This window comes from Nomascus leucogenys, chromosome 4 (assembly GCF_006542625.1).
Source record: "Nomascus leucogenys isolate Asia chromosome 4, Asia_NLE_v1, whole genome shotgun sequence".
Classification (NCBI taxonomy): domain Eukaryota; kingdom Metazoa; phylum Chordata; class Mammalia; order Primates; family Hylobatidae; genus Nomascus; species Nomascus leucogenys.
The window spans coordinates 112,978,348-112,993,530 of NC_044384.1; the positions used below are offsets into that span (position 1 = coordinate 112,978,348).

General features: G+C 37.6%; 1 protein-coding gene across 2 annotated transcripts in view; it reads right to left on the reverse strand.

Annotated features, from left to right (window-relative positions):
- EXOG (exo/endonuclease G) overlaps positions 1–15,183 on the reverse strand; it is a 28,757-nt gene that overhangs the window by 8,658 nt on the left and 4,916 nt on the right. For both annotated transcript variants that reach the window (XM_003256867.4, XM_003256866.4), the window contains 3 exons: positions 14,873–15,012; positions 12,666–12,742; positions 9,448–9,562 (listed from right to left, as the gene is read on the reverse strand). In XM_003256867.4, coding sequence (XP_003256915.1) covers positions 9,448–9,562; positions 12,666–12,742; positions 14,873–15,012 — 332 coding nt within the window. The remainder of the gene's footprint in view (positions 1–9,447; positions 9,563–12,665; positions 12,743–14,872; positions 15,013–15,183) is intronic.

The window sequence follows — 15,183 nt, forward strand, 5'->3', positions numbered from 1 at the left end:
ATCTAGGTGAAAGACACAGGGGAGTTCTTTTTATTGTTCTTATAACCTTTCTATAAATTTGAAATTATTTCCAAATAAAACATTAAGAAATATTAACCTGCTAAAAGCAAAGACAAAAAAATTAACCTGCTTTGCAAGAAACTAATAAATATAGATTAAAGTAGAGTTTCCAGTTAAAAAAAGGCAAACTGAACACGGGTTTTTGGTCCTCTCCTCTGCAAATTAAAAGGAAAATACACACACACACACACACACACATATGGATATCCATATATATATTCCACATAAATATATGGAATGGCAGTAAAAAGGTACAAAAGTGCTGAAAAAATGACAGAGTAGTGCATTAGTGGACTAAGAAGTACCATGAACTTCTGGAAGATGAAAGATGGATGTGATGACATTGTTAAGATAAAATAAACAGGAAAAAGCCAAAAGTTGATATTAATATTTTTACCACCCCTTAAGCGGTACTCCAGCAAATAAAGGGTATCAAAATCAAAGTGTGTGACTGAAAAAAATTCATCTGCAGAATTATCGTACAATTCACAAAAATAGCAGGCCTTTGTTTTGCCTTCATATGAGGCTAGAAAAATATTCTCTAAAAGAATGGGTCTCTTTTTCTGCAGCCCATGCCCTTCCTAGAGCTAGACACAAACTTGCCTGCCAACCAAGTGCCTGCAGGGCCGGAGAAATGGCTCTGCGCCACGGCCTCCATCCTGGGCAAACCCAAGGATGGGAGCATGGGCCAGGGAGCACAGGACAAGGGCAGCATGTGAACATGACGGGTGTGGCAGGCCTGACCATGGTGCTGAGTAGGCCCACTGCGCCCTGGGCGCAGCTGTTCATCTCCTCCACCAGCATGATGGACACTACTGAGGAGAACCGCAGCCGCAGCACCCACTTCTTCGAGTTCCTCACCAAGGAGCTGGCCCTGGGCCAGGACCAGATAATTTTCCACTTTTACCCCCTGGAGCCCTGGCAGACTGGCAAGAAAGGGATGGTCATAACTTTTTAATGACCGGCCTCGAGGGATCCAGGGCATCTGTGAGCTGGCTGCCCCTTCCAGCGAGTCTTCCTGGCAGAGCACCTGGTGTTACCAGCTTTGGGTAATTCCTCATGAGACATTCCTGTGACCTCATAATACTCTTCTTCTCCATCCTCAAGTTAAATAAAGGGATCATCCTCATTAAAATAAAAATAAAAGAATGGTGGTATACATAAAACTACCCTAGAGAACTTGTCATACATAAAGATTCCTGAGCCCATCTTCAGAGTTTTAGGACATTTTCAGACATGCAAGGACTCAGAAAGGTTATCATCCATTGACTCTTCCAGAAAAAAATTGAGGATATACTCTACCAAAGCAAAAAAAAGTTATCTATAAAAAAGGGTAGCCAGGTGCAGTGACTCATGCCTGTAATCCCAGCACTTTGGGAGGCTAAGGCGGACGGATCACTTGCAGTCAGGAGTTCAAGACCAGCCTGGCCAACGTGGTGAAACCCCATCTCTACTAAAAATATAAAAAATTAGCCAAATGTGGTGGCAGGTGCCTGTAGTCCCAGCTATTCAGGAGGCTGAGGCAGAAGAATTGCTTGAACCTGGGAGGTGGAGGCTGCAGTGAGCCAAGATCGAACCACTGCACTCCAGCCTGGGGGACAGAGTAAAACTCCGTCTCAAAAAAAAAAAGGGGGGGGGGGCAGGTGGGGAGGGTGGAAAAGAGGGATTTAAGATAATATTTAAGGGGAAAGAGGAATTTAAGGACCCAAGCTAGGAGTATAATAATAAGAAACAGAAGGACAGATACACAGATGACTTAAAACTAAAAAAGCTTACTGGGATTGCAAACAGTCAGTTCTCAACTCATCATTCCCTCCTTGAAATGCTTTCTTCACTTAGCTTCTGGAACATCACTCTCCCCTAGATTTCTCCTACCTTAAATGCTGCTCCTCTGACTCTTTCGCTGGATCTTCCTCTTCTTGACCTCTAAATGTCTGAGTGCTCCAGGGTTCAGAAGTCAATTGATTGTTCTCTCCTGTCTATATTCACTTATATAATCTCATCATAGCTTTCAACATCATCGGTGTGCTGACCACTTCCAAGCACATCCTAAATCAGACCACTTCTCACCATTTCTAACACCACCATCCTATTCTAGTTATTATTTCTCATGTAGACAATTCCATTAGTCTCTTAACTGGCCTTCCAGGTTCCACACTTTTTTCTGTTCTTCACAAGAAGCCAGTGTGTGCTTTAAAAATGTAAACCAGATTATGCTACTAACCTGATCAAAACACTGTAAGTGTCCCATTTCACTTAATACAATCCACATTTCCTGCCATTGCCTCCCTCTATAATTTACCTTCTTCTCCTCCTCATGCTTACGCTGCTCTAGTCACACTGAGCAGAGCACTGCTCCTTGAATGGGCCAACCTCAGTTTCACCCGTGTCTCTGCACTCACTCTAGCTGAAAAACTCTTCATATGGCTTGCTCCCTCACTTCGCTTAGGCTTCTGCCCTATCTTCACTTCCCCTTGTCTCTCTTTCCCACCCTAATACAATCCTTTACCGTGCTTTATATTTCTACAAGGCATTTTACTTACTATGTATCTCCTCCACTATAATGCATGCTCCATGAGGGTACTCTTTTCTGCCTTGTTTACTGCTGTATCAGAAGCACCCAGAACAGCACCAGGTACCTAGTAAAAGCTTAGTTAAGTCTCTGTTGAATAAAAGGAAGGAAAGAAGAAAGGGAATGAAGAAGAAAGGGAAGGAGGGAGGAAACAAGTAATCCAAATTAAAACAGAAAGTCAGAGGGCTCTAGAATATATTTTCACGAAAAAACTAATTTACCTTTTTAAAAAATCATATGATGATATGCTTAAATGACCTAAATTATCTGAATTAGAAAGTAAAAACATATTCCATTTTTAAAAAGAGCAATTATAATACACCGCCACCCTTACCTTCCACTTCTCAGTTTTTGTGGTAATACTTCTCTTTCAAGTGGCACAGATTTAATGATATAGAATTATATCTACTTCCTTATAGGTCCAAACATACTACATATACACTTATAATAATATAAATGCTGGTTAAATATTTTCCAATAGATCTTGGATTACAAACTCAAAGACCAACAAGGGCTAGACAGGAAATGTAAATGAGTAAAATGGGGCAGGTAAAGGCTACAGTGAATTGAAGATGTGTGTTCAATCTAAGGAGAAGGTTGATACTCTTATCTAGTAAACTGGCTGCCTATGGGAGTATATGCCAATTGTTACGGAGTCATCTGATTTAAGAGAAGCTAAAATCTGGATTTATGTGAAATCTCCCAATTATTAAATATTATCAACTAATGGCTCAAGCCTTTAATTCCAGCCCTTTGAGGGGTGCAGGTGGGAGGATTACTTGAGGCCAGGAATTTAAGGCCAGCCAGGGCAACATAGTGAGACCCCCACCTCTACAAAAAAGAAACTTAAAAATTAGCTGGGCGTGGTGGTGCATGCCTGTAGTCGTAGCTACTTGGTAGGCTGAAGTGGGAAGATCTCTTAAGCCCAGAAGATAAAGGTTACAGTGAGCTATGATCTTGTCACTGCACTCCAGCCTAGCAGACAGAGCAAGACCCTATCTCTATGAAAAACTTTAAAATATATATATATATACACCACGTGAGCCAAATAAAATACCTCTATGGGCTGGACTTGCCATAAGAGGCCTCAGTTTACAAACTCTGCTACAGGCAAAACTCAGACTACATTATCGTTAGCAAACATAAATGTAAATGCTACAAACCTTGACAAGTATAAATGATAGATCAAGATTAAAGGTTCAAGTATATTATGTAAAGTATATGATGCAAATTTTACCAACAGAAGAACTAAAATTAAGTATATATGACTAGCAGAGTATGGTGCAGTGCAAGAAGTACACAATAAATTTCCTAATTTTAGAGAGATAAATTAACTGTTAATAAGTGACAGGTCACAAGTTAAAAATATATTTTAGTGCTCATTATTCTGAGATAAAGAAATAAGCGCCAGAACAAATAAAAACCGGACAGTGGGATAAGGAGTATAAGTGAGACTTTACCTTTTTATCCTGCTTTGTACTGTCTGAATTTCATTACAATGTCATATACTGCCACAATCATGTTTTAAGATTTAGCATTTTTATCATTATGCACATATAACTGCATAATTTAAAAATTTTTTAAGTTTAAATTCAAGGAAAGATAGTTTGCCAATTGTGACTTTAATGCCATGAGCGAAAAAAAAGCATCAAGACTAAACCGTGTTTAATATAAGTATCTAATTTCACAACTCATAACATGAACTCATGAACTCAAAAGCATCGACTTAGAAGACTACAAAAATTGTGCTTTAAAATTAATAAAGAGGCACCTGACTTTTGGGCTTCTGTAGATAAGAAAGGAGAAATAAAAAAGAATCTTAGAAATCATAGGTTTATGAGTACATGCACCAAAGAATACAAAAAACACCAGTCTTCATTCTTACGTTAGCCTCCAAAGGAGTAATAGTAGCTAACATTTACTGAACATTTCCTGTGTGCTAACTACCAAGCTAACAATGATACCAGCAACTCGGTGAGGTAAACACTACTACTATCCAAATATCACAGATAAAATTGAACTTTAAAGAAGTTAGGTCATTTTCCCAGGACCACATGCAAGCAAGTATCAAAGCAAAGATACAAGGCCAGATCTGACATGAAATATGTGCTTTTAACAACTATAACCACCCTGCCTTTCCTGCTATTGCAAGGTAAAGGGATAAGCTCCAAGTTAAACACCAGAAATTTCTCCTGTGGTCTACTACCGGTAGGTCTGAACTTCCTTACTAATTCTAGTACCCCGTCCTATGCTTTGATAAGAGGAGACATGTCAAATTAACATCCTTTATAATTTGGTCCAAATTTCACTTTATCTTGCAGATATTATTTGAAAAATTCCTTGATACAGGACTGTGAACATTCCCTAATTTCAGTATAAATGAAGTTTCCTTTTCTGTTCTTTTAATGTCACTCCTTTTTTTATGGTTCCGAGGCTTAGGAAAGTAACAACGTATACTTTCTCTGTCATGGTTTCTGTACTCCAGATAGACTGGTAGCCAACGCAATTGGAGGCAGAGAAACTCATTAGAAGCCTCTGCAATACTGTAGGTGTTCAGAGCTTCGGTATGTCTAAGTAAAAGTTATTTTAAAAAAAGAGAATTAATAGAAGTTGTTGGTTCAAAGTAATTAAGAGTAAGAGATGACTGCCAGAATGTGAAATACAGGAGAGGAAGAAAGTAATCAAGAATATAAGTTTGGGGCATGCCATTTACAATTCTGTATACCTTCCTCCCACATGACAGGTACTTGAAAATTTGCTGAACGGATGATTTACTGAATTAAAGATTTGCCTGTGTGAGCATGGATAGGTCCTATAAATTAATAGAGACATGGAAAACTAATGATATGAGCTTAGAAGCCCAGAATCTGAAAGAGAATACCTAAGACCAGCAAGTCTTTAAAATAAAAACAAGAAACAAGACTATTACTCAAAGTATACTCTTCAGGAAGCTGATCTTGACTGACCTCACACGACTGATCATTACGACACTAAATAAGGTGAGGAGAGCTGATAGGTCTCTTTTGAAACTCTTCAAGGCTAGCTTGAACATGCTTGAGTATCATTTCACTGATAAACTATTTTAATATATCTTTTAATATTTTAAATATCTACAATATTTAATATATAATTTAAAAATTTCTAAGCTTAGGATTTGTAAGAACAGCACAAAGAACTCCTTCCTTTATATCCTTCACTCAGATTTACCAATTGTTAACATTTTGTTCTATTTGCTTTATCACTCTCTTCTATTTTCCCTAAACTTTTTAAAAGTCACAGACGCACCCTTTTACTCCTAAACACTTTAGGATATAATTTCCTAAGAGCAAAGATATTTACTTACATAATCACAGAACAATTTTAAAAGTCATGAAATGTAATACTGAAAATATACAATTATCTAATTTACAGACCTCGAATGTTGCCAATTCTCCCAATAACATCCTTTTTAGCAACTTTCTTCTAGTCTAGGATCTAATCTAAGATCATATTACACATTTTGTTTGCATGAATCTTTAATCCATTAATCTAGAACAGATAGTTTCTCAGCCTTTGTCTTTTATGACACTAACACTTTTGTAAAGTAGAAGTCAGCTGTTTCACACAATGTCCCTCAATTGGGGTATGCCTGATATTTTATCCTGCTCAGCGCATCACATCAGGAAGTACGACATATCACTAAGTCCCATTACTAGCAATACTAAGCTTGATCACTTGGGTAAGGGGATGTTTCTTCACTGTAAAGTTATTTCTTACTTTGTGATTAATAAATAACGTATGATGAGATACTTTTAGACTATGTAAATACCCTATTCCTCATAAAACATTCACTCACTAGTTTTAGCTAGTGATGATTCTTGCCTCAATCAATTATGGTGATGTGTGCAAAATGATTTGTATAACTCTTTCATTCTTGCAAATTTATTAACTGACATTCCATGGTATGCAGAAGCTTTTCTTTACACCCTATGTATTTACATATTTATTGAGTATGGATTCTTATTTAATTCAATAGGTTTATAATCCATTTTATTTTGATATTCAATAGCACCAGATACAGTAAGTGGGAGCTCCTTCAAGCTGATTCACATGTCCTTCTGACATATCCCCACCATTTGTCTGAGCACTTCCTTGGCTTTCTGGCATATGATGTTCCATTTTGTACTCTCTCTGTACCATCCCTTAAATCAGTCATTTCTCTAAGTGCTGAGTCTTTTCAGAAGGAGATGCTTTTTAGAAACCAGTATCTGGGTCTCAAGATATGCTCATTGCTAATGACATACCAATTCTTCTGGGCCTTTTCAGCAGAAAGAACTAGAAGATACATTTTTATCAGTTCTATTTTTAAAAATTATATCCAACTTAAGAAAGACAATACATTTTCCACTACAGCATTTGGGCAACACATACTTTACAGAAATAGCCACACAAAAATCTATATAGTGAAATGCTTGTAATTATTGGTTAATTTTTCCTTTTAAACATTGTACAAATTTTTGTTCTACTACACAGTAGGCTAGTGATATAAATTTTTCAATTTTATAAAAACAAAGCACAAATTAAACTGTAATTTAACCACTTAAGATATACAAGTCAAAGCTAGAAAAGCCTCTTTTCTGATATAAAATAAACGGGATTTAACAAAGACCAAGAATAATTAATATTTGAAAAACAATACAGAGGGCTTTAAGCCTTTTTTTCTCCTAAGACTATAAAATATACTAAAATTAAATTAGCAAGTTAATCAGAGGAGAGAAATTAATCTGAGAGGAGAGAAATTAAATGAATTAATTTTAAAATACTAATTCCTTTGACTTCCTTCACTCCCATATCTACTGGAATTTTCCAAGGGTGTACGAATCCTTGAAAACAACTACTCTATCATTTCCACTTAACAAACAGAAGTAGCTGGGTCATAATTTTGTGTGGAAAAAGAGAAAGTGGGCTATTCATATGGACCTATACAAATCCTTGGATGCTTGGACATTACTGCACATCTGATCTAGATAGGCTGATAATAAGCATGTCAAATGGACAGAATATACTCTAAAAGTTTTGTTTTTTTTTGGAGGGGCGGTGGTTCCTCAATCTGTTCCTCGGGTTATTAAATTTTATCACAGACTTAAGTAATCATTTACCTAACCAGCATTTATTAAATATCTACTTTATTTCCAGAGCTGAGCTAGGTGTTCCCTCCCCTCCTCTTTGGCCTCACTAGCAAGTCCTTCAGTGCTTCTTTTTACTCACTCTACCACCTCTTCTGCTTCACTCCACCTGTTCCCTACCCTCTGTAGGCCTCACAGTATAACACTTCAGCCACCCTCTTGGCAGAATCCTCAGGATATTTCTGCATGATAAGATTAAATGTTACGCTTTTTCTAAGAACACCTGCTCTTCAGGTATACCACTTTGTAAACTGCCAATATGGAAGGCTAGCTAAGAATTTCCCAGCAACATTAGATGTCTGAAGCTCTCACACCACTAATTACACTCTCCTATCTTTAATCTCTCTTTCTTTCAGTTTATAAAAGTGCTCACATATCTTGCATATTAAAAAAAGAAGCTTCTAGAAGAAAAGCTTTTCTTCCCATTTATTCAACTCACTGTAACACTGTAATCTGGTTGTTTTTATTTTATTTTTATTTTTATTTTTTTTGAGACGGAGTCTTGCTCTGTTGCCCAGGCTAGAGTGCAGTGGTGCGATCTCGGCTCAACGCAACCTCCGCCTCCTAGGTTCAAGCAATTCTGCCTCAGACTCCCAAGTAGCTGGGACTACTGGCACACACCACCACACCTAGATAATTTTTGTATTTTTAGTAGAGACGGGGTTTCACCATATTGGCCAGGCTGGTCTCAAACTCCTGACCTCGTGATCACCCACCTCGGCCTCCCAAAGTGCTGGGATTACAGGCGTGAGCCACTGTGCCTGGTCTGCAATCTAGTTGTTATCCTGGAACTTCTCTCTCTTCCTCACTCAAACAAGTTATTTATTCATGGTTACTCTTTTCTGTGTTCCTCTATTATTCCTCACTCCAACTGCTTGTATGTCCTAACTCATCTCCTTGCCTCTAATCTCTCCTTCAAATGCTCCCTTTTCCCACCTATCTCCTTACATGCTACTGCCAAAATACTCTTTATAAAACGCAAATATCACATTTCTCCCATGCTTAAAACAAATCTATGACTTCTTAGTGCCTAAAAATTAAAACCCAAGTCTTCATCATAGAATAGAAAGTCGCATATTATCTCACCCGTCCACCTGCTGTTATGGAACTCTTCATCCCCCTTGAGCCACCCACACTGTTTTGTACCACACGCTCCAATTTTTATGAATGATATATAAATCCCAAAACCCTGATGTTGACCACAAATGTCCTGTGCTCATCTTGCTCCAACCTCTGGAATCCTCAGGGTCCACTCCTGACTCTTATCTGTCAAGGTATAGCTCAATATCACTTCCTCTTTTAAGCGTTCCTGACCCATATGGGTAGAGCCCATCAGTCCTTTCACAAGATCACAGTATGTGTGTTTACCTCTATTACAGCATGTCACACTTTAATGTAATTAATTGTTAACAACTGTTTTCCACTCTAAACTGTGAGTTCCTTGAAGTCAATAGTTGCTTTTATGCATCACTATATTCTCTATGCCTATCATTCCTAATAGGTGTTCAATAAATATTGTTGAATAAGTGAAATTAAAAAGTAGAATGCAAAATTATTTTAAAATGATAAAAATAAAAATAAAAAGCAGAATGCAAAGTGAGATTATAATCTCAAACAGATAACATAAACCTGACTATTAAACATCCTTACCTGGTAACTAACTATTTTCTTTCCATCGCTTCTAGTCTGAGGTAAGGTCAAAGGCCCAGATACCACCCAAACATCTTCAAACCTTTCTGTCAGCTCTCGACAGTACATTTCTATTCTGAAAAACAAATCAAAAAATGTATGATATTCTCACATATATACATGTAAGATAGCAGCTAATCATATCAATCCCTATGAAAGATACCAAGAAAAACTGCATTTGAGAAATTAACTTAAACAAGAACATGGCCAAAAGATTATAAGCATACAAACAATTATTTTCCCAGTTTGCTTACTGCACAGAAAAAACTTAAAAATCACATACACTAACAAAACTATCTACATTTTTCTTTATGTGCACTCAGAGTACATTCTGGAATTCAAATTTCATGAACTTAAAACTTTTTTTATGTCATAGTTCCCAACCAGCTTTCAAGAATTATATATCATTCCAACAAGATGATATGCTTTATTTAACCATTTCTCTTGCAGGACAATTGGGCTTATGTTAACATTTCTTATATAATGCAACATTGTATCAATTCCTTAGGATAAATTTCAAGGACCAGAATTATTGAATGAATTTCTTTTAAAGACATCATATGTAAAACTAACATTTTTAATAGGGTTGTATCAATTTACTCTATAAGCTCCAAAATACAACACAGCAGTTTCACAACAATCTTTATAATGCTGGGATTTATCATTTAAAATCTGTTTTCGTCAATCTACCAGATAAAAATGGCAAGTTTTTTTTTTTTCTTTTTTTTAGACAGAGTCTCACTCTATCACCCAGGCTGGAGTGCAATGGTGCAGTCTCAGCTCACTGCAACCTCCGCCTCCCAGGTTCAAGTGATTCTCCTGCCTCAACCTCCCGAGTAGCTGGGATTACAGGTGCCCAAATGGCAAGTAGTTGTAATATGTACTTTCTTACACTGCAGTTGGAAGATTTTTTTTTTTTTTTTTGAGACAGAGTCTCACTCACTCTGTCACCCAGGCTCAGCTCACTGCAACCTCCGTCTCCTCGGTTTAAGCAATTCTCCTGCCTCAGCCTCCCAAGTGGCTGGGATTTTAGGTGTGTGCCACCATACCCAGCTAATTTTTTTTTATTTTTAGTAGACACACAGTTTCGCCACGTTGCCCAGACTGGTCTCCAACTCCTGACCTCAAGCAATCTGCCCACCTCGGCTTCCCAAAGTGCTGGCATTACAGGCATGAGCCACTGCGCCCGGCCCAGTTGGAAGAGATTTCTAAATGAGAGATAACAATGCATGTCCTCATTCCTCAGTTTCTTAACTAAAAAGTAAAATCCAATTATTTTTATAGGCTGGTATAAGTGTAGTGGTGTTTACAACTAATTGTTCATAACCAGTTACATAACTTTTTTGTTCCTTCTCTACTCCCACTGCTTCACTTGACTGGCCTTAAAAATTTTTTTTTAATTATTTTTAATAGCATGTATATATATATGTCTAATTACAAGGTAAAGTTTTCCTCCCGGAAATTTATCTCTTGGGAAAAGAAAATGTTAAATGCTTCCACAGATATGCGATCAGCAAATCCAGAATATGGAAAGGAAACTCTAGGACAAACATCCTAGATCTTCAACAGATAATTTGAATGGAGGAAAAAAGAAGAAAGGAAAACCTACAGATTAATATGAACTAAAGAGATATATCAACCAAATTTTTGTGTCTATCTTGTTTGAATCCTGGTTCAAACCAACCAACAACAACAAAAAATTAAAGACAACCAGGAAAATTTGAACACTGACTATAAAATTGGTAATAAAGAATTATTGTTAAATTCTTTAAGGGCATTAATAATACTGTGGTTATATTTTAAAAGAATCCTTATCTTCTAAATATATATAACGAAACATTTATAAATGAAATATCTGCAATCTGCTAAAAATAACCTGAGTGGGGCAAAGTGAGGGTATGTAGATGAAACAAATGTCACCATGACTGATAACTGCTGAAGTCTCTCGTTGGTGCAGGGTGCTCTCTTCATTATTTTAAACCACAAACTACTATATGGGGAAAAACACAATAGCCTGAAAGAACCTCAAACTGTTAGTTTTAGATGCATAAAGAAACCACCTGACAGTATCAGAAAAATGTAGAAGGCCCAGATTATTTTATAGTTAGGTTCTATCAAAAACTAGTTTATAGTGGCTGTGCGTGGTGGCTCATGCCTGTAATCCCAGCACTTTGGGAGGCCAAGGTGGGCAAATCACGAGGTCAGGAGTTCAAGACTAGCCTGGCCAACATAGTGAAACCCCATGTCTACTAAAAATACAAAAATTAGCTGTGTGTGGTGGTGTGTGCCTATAATCCCAGCTACTCAGGAGGCTGAGGCAGGAGAATCGCTTGAACCCGGGAGGCGGAGGGTGTAGTGAGCCAAGATCATGCCACTGCACACCAGCCCGGGCGACAATGTGAGACTTTCTCTCAAAAAAACAAAAAACAAACAAACAAAAAAACTGGTTAATAGTTACATTAAACTATACCCCAACTTTTTTTAAGTTCAGGAACTTTTTTTTTTTTTTTTGAGACAGGGTCTTGCTCTGTTGTCTAGACTGGAGTGCAATGGCACAATCACCACTCACTATAGCCTCAGACTCCTGGGCTCAAGTGATTCTCCCACCTCAGCCGCCTGAGTAGCTGGGATTACAGGCATGGACCACCACACTTGGTTAATTTTTAAAATTCTTAGTAGAGACAAGGCTTCACTATGTCCCAGGCCAGTCTCAAACTCCTGGCTTCAAGCAATTCTCCTGCCTCGGCCTCTCAAAGTGCTGAGACTATAGACATGAACCACTGACCCTGGCCTAAAGCTCAGGAGCTCTTGAAATACAAAACTGTTTTTTTAAAAAAGCTAAGAAATATTGGAATACAAGAGAAAATAATAGTGTTCACTGAACACACTCAAGATGCTGCCTCAATTATCAAGATTATTATTTTGAGTCATTTCTTTGAAAACTTGACTTTTGAACAGTGGCAAGCATGTTCAAAAAGGCAGGCTATGTTTTGAAGTCTGATCTTCTGTAGAAGACTGTACCCCCAAAACACAGCAAAGAAAACTGGCCCAAAGTACTTACCTTCAGAGGCTTAGCTTTTGAAAAACAAGGACAGAAACAGTTAATAGGCACATCAGTACATTCTCCTGTCACTTCATTTATCTTCCATAGAGTCATGTTTTTAAAACTCATCCCTCACCTGTTCCAATATCCAGAATTATTATCAAAATCCTGAGGCACAATGTTAGAAAGGTAAAAGGTTTCAGCCATGGCTTTCTGTAAAGAAAGAAACATAGTAACTTGCACTGAAATGCTTTCCCCTTTAAAAGATATTTTATTAAAAAGACACAGAAAAACATTTTATTTATACATTAGTGCCAGGCAATTATTGACTACTTGTTTCAATAAATGAAAGCCATAATTATTCCAGAACAGAAAGCTCTTATAATAATTATTCAAAATGAGGACTATAAAGTAAGTAGTCAGGTAGGCTTATCAATTATAAAATCCAAACCTATAACATGAATTCTAAGAACTACGTATTTCCAACACAAAGCTTAAGGGAAAATTCTGGTTTTAAGCCTCTGGCAAAGAGTTTCTCAATAGAGATCAATTTTCACAAAAGTTATTTTAGTACAGTACAAACATACTAGTTCAAAAGTGGCAGAGAAAACGTCCTTGTTCTTCTGAATATCTGGCCACTATGTGTTCATTCACTTCACATTTCTGACCCAAATATACAAGGCTCTACACCTCACTGTAATTTCCTCACTGATCTATACTAACTGCCAATGCTACAAGTACCTTCTCTTCAAGCAGTCGCTCTCAATCTTGAGTGCACACTGGAATAATCTAGGGAGCTTTAAAAATATTGATATTGATGCCTGGGTCTCATCCCTGAGAGTTTCCAATTTTATAAGTATGAGCTTCAGGTCTGGGCATCAGGATTGTGAGAACTTCTCCAAGTGATTATAATGAGTGTCCAAGGTTAAGAATTACTATCTTAATGACATAATCACCAATAGTTCACGTAACAAATGTCAGTATCATGAAAGACATTCCTCCCACTTTTTGGCAGGGAAATCATTCTAGATTAAAGAAGACTAAAGAAATATGATAACTAAATGTAATGTGTGATTCATGATTGAATACTGAATCAAAAAAGCGATAAAGGTCATAATTAGGACCATGTGGGAAAGCTGACTATACATTGTATTTTAGATAGTATTACTGCACAAACATATAAAAATGTATTAGTATATACTTCTTGGTATGATACTTGTATTTATATATATTATATTCATATATATAAACATCCTCATTCTTAGATGATGCATACTCCTGAGCAATCTATTTAGAAATAAAACATGTCTGCAACTTTGTCAATGGTTGCAGAATTTACATATGTGTATGTAAAGTAAATGTATCAATGTTTGTTGTACTATTTTTTCATCTTTTCTATAAATTTCTACAAATTAAAAAATTTTTTAAAAATAAATTAGCCAGGCATGATGGAACATGACCGTAGTCCTAGTTACTCGGGAAGCTGAGGAAAGAGGACCGTATAAGCCCTAAGAGTTCAAGACTACAGTAAGCTGTGATTCCACCACTGTACTCCAGCCTGGGCATCAAAGCGAGACTCTGTCTCTAATTAACTAATTAAAAACAAGTGAGTGGCTGAGCACAGTGGCTCACGCCTGTAATCCCAGCACTTTGGGAGGCCGAGGCAGGTGGGTCACCTGAGGTCAGGAGTTAATGAGACCAGCCTGGCCAACGTGGTGAAACCCCGTCTCTACTAAAAATACAAAACAGCTGGGTGTGGTGGCGGGCACCTGTAATCCCAGCTACTTGGGAGGCTGAGGCAGGAGAATCACTTGAACCTGGGAGGCGGAGGTTACAGTGAGCCGAGATCATGCCATTGTACTCCAGCCTAGGCGACAGAGAGAGACTCCATCTCAAAAAACAAACAAACAAACAAACAAACAAAAATTAGCTGAGCATGGTGACGCACCCCTGTAATCCCAGCTACTCAGGAGGCTGAGGCACAAGAATTGCTTGAACCTGGGAGGCAGAGGTTGCAGTGCGCCGAGATCAAGCCACTGTGTTCCGACCTGGGCAACAGAGTGAGTGAGACTCCATCTCAAAAAAATAAATAAATAAAAGTGAGTAGCTTCAGCTCTCAGTGGCTTTCCAGTTCCCTTCATATAGCACTTAGTTTTCCTCATTCGATCTGTTTAAAAATGTCTCGGTATGTGATTGAAAGAAGAGAAATAAAGTCAGGAAGAAAAATAAGAGTGTGGAAATTCTCAAGTTTTAAGGTTTGGCTCCTGGTTTTTAAATCTCTAATTCCTGTTGTTTGCATAACATCAGCCCCATATTCCCATCTCTCCCCCAAAGTATGCCTACACTTGAAAATTTGTTATTTCCTGCTGGAGCCATGTGTCCTCGTGACCACCCACTTCCAACATAATCTTCATTGAAGGCACTGAAGGTTGGAGGGATATTGGGATCAGGCTTAAATTTACAATGCTTTCTGTCTGCATCACCTGAAGAAAAACACACAAAATGGTTACATTTATCAGTAGACAAATGTCCCTCAAGATTCTCTAAGCAAGGCAAGCTGGTTGCTACTGGCTGGTGTCTCTCCAAGCAGCTAGTATTAGGGACTGCATGCATGTCTCAAGTTCCTGGGATAGTTCAGATACTTCATCTGAATT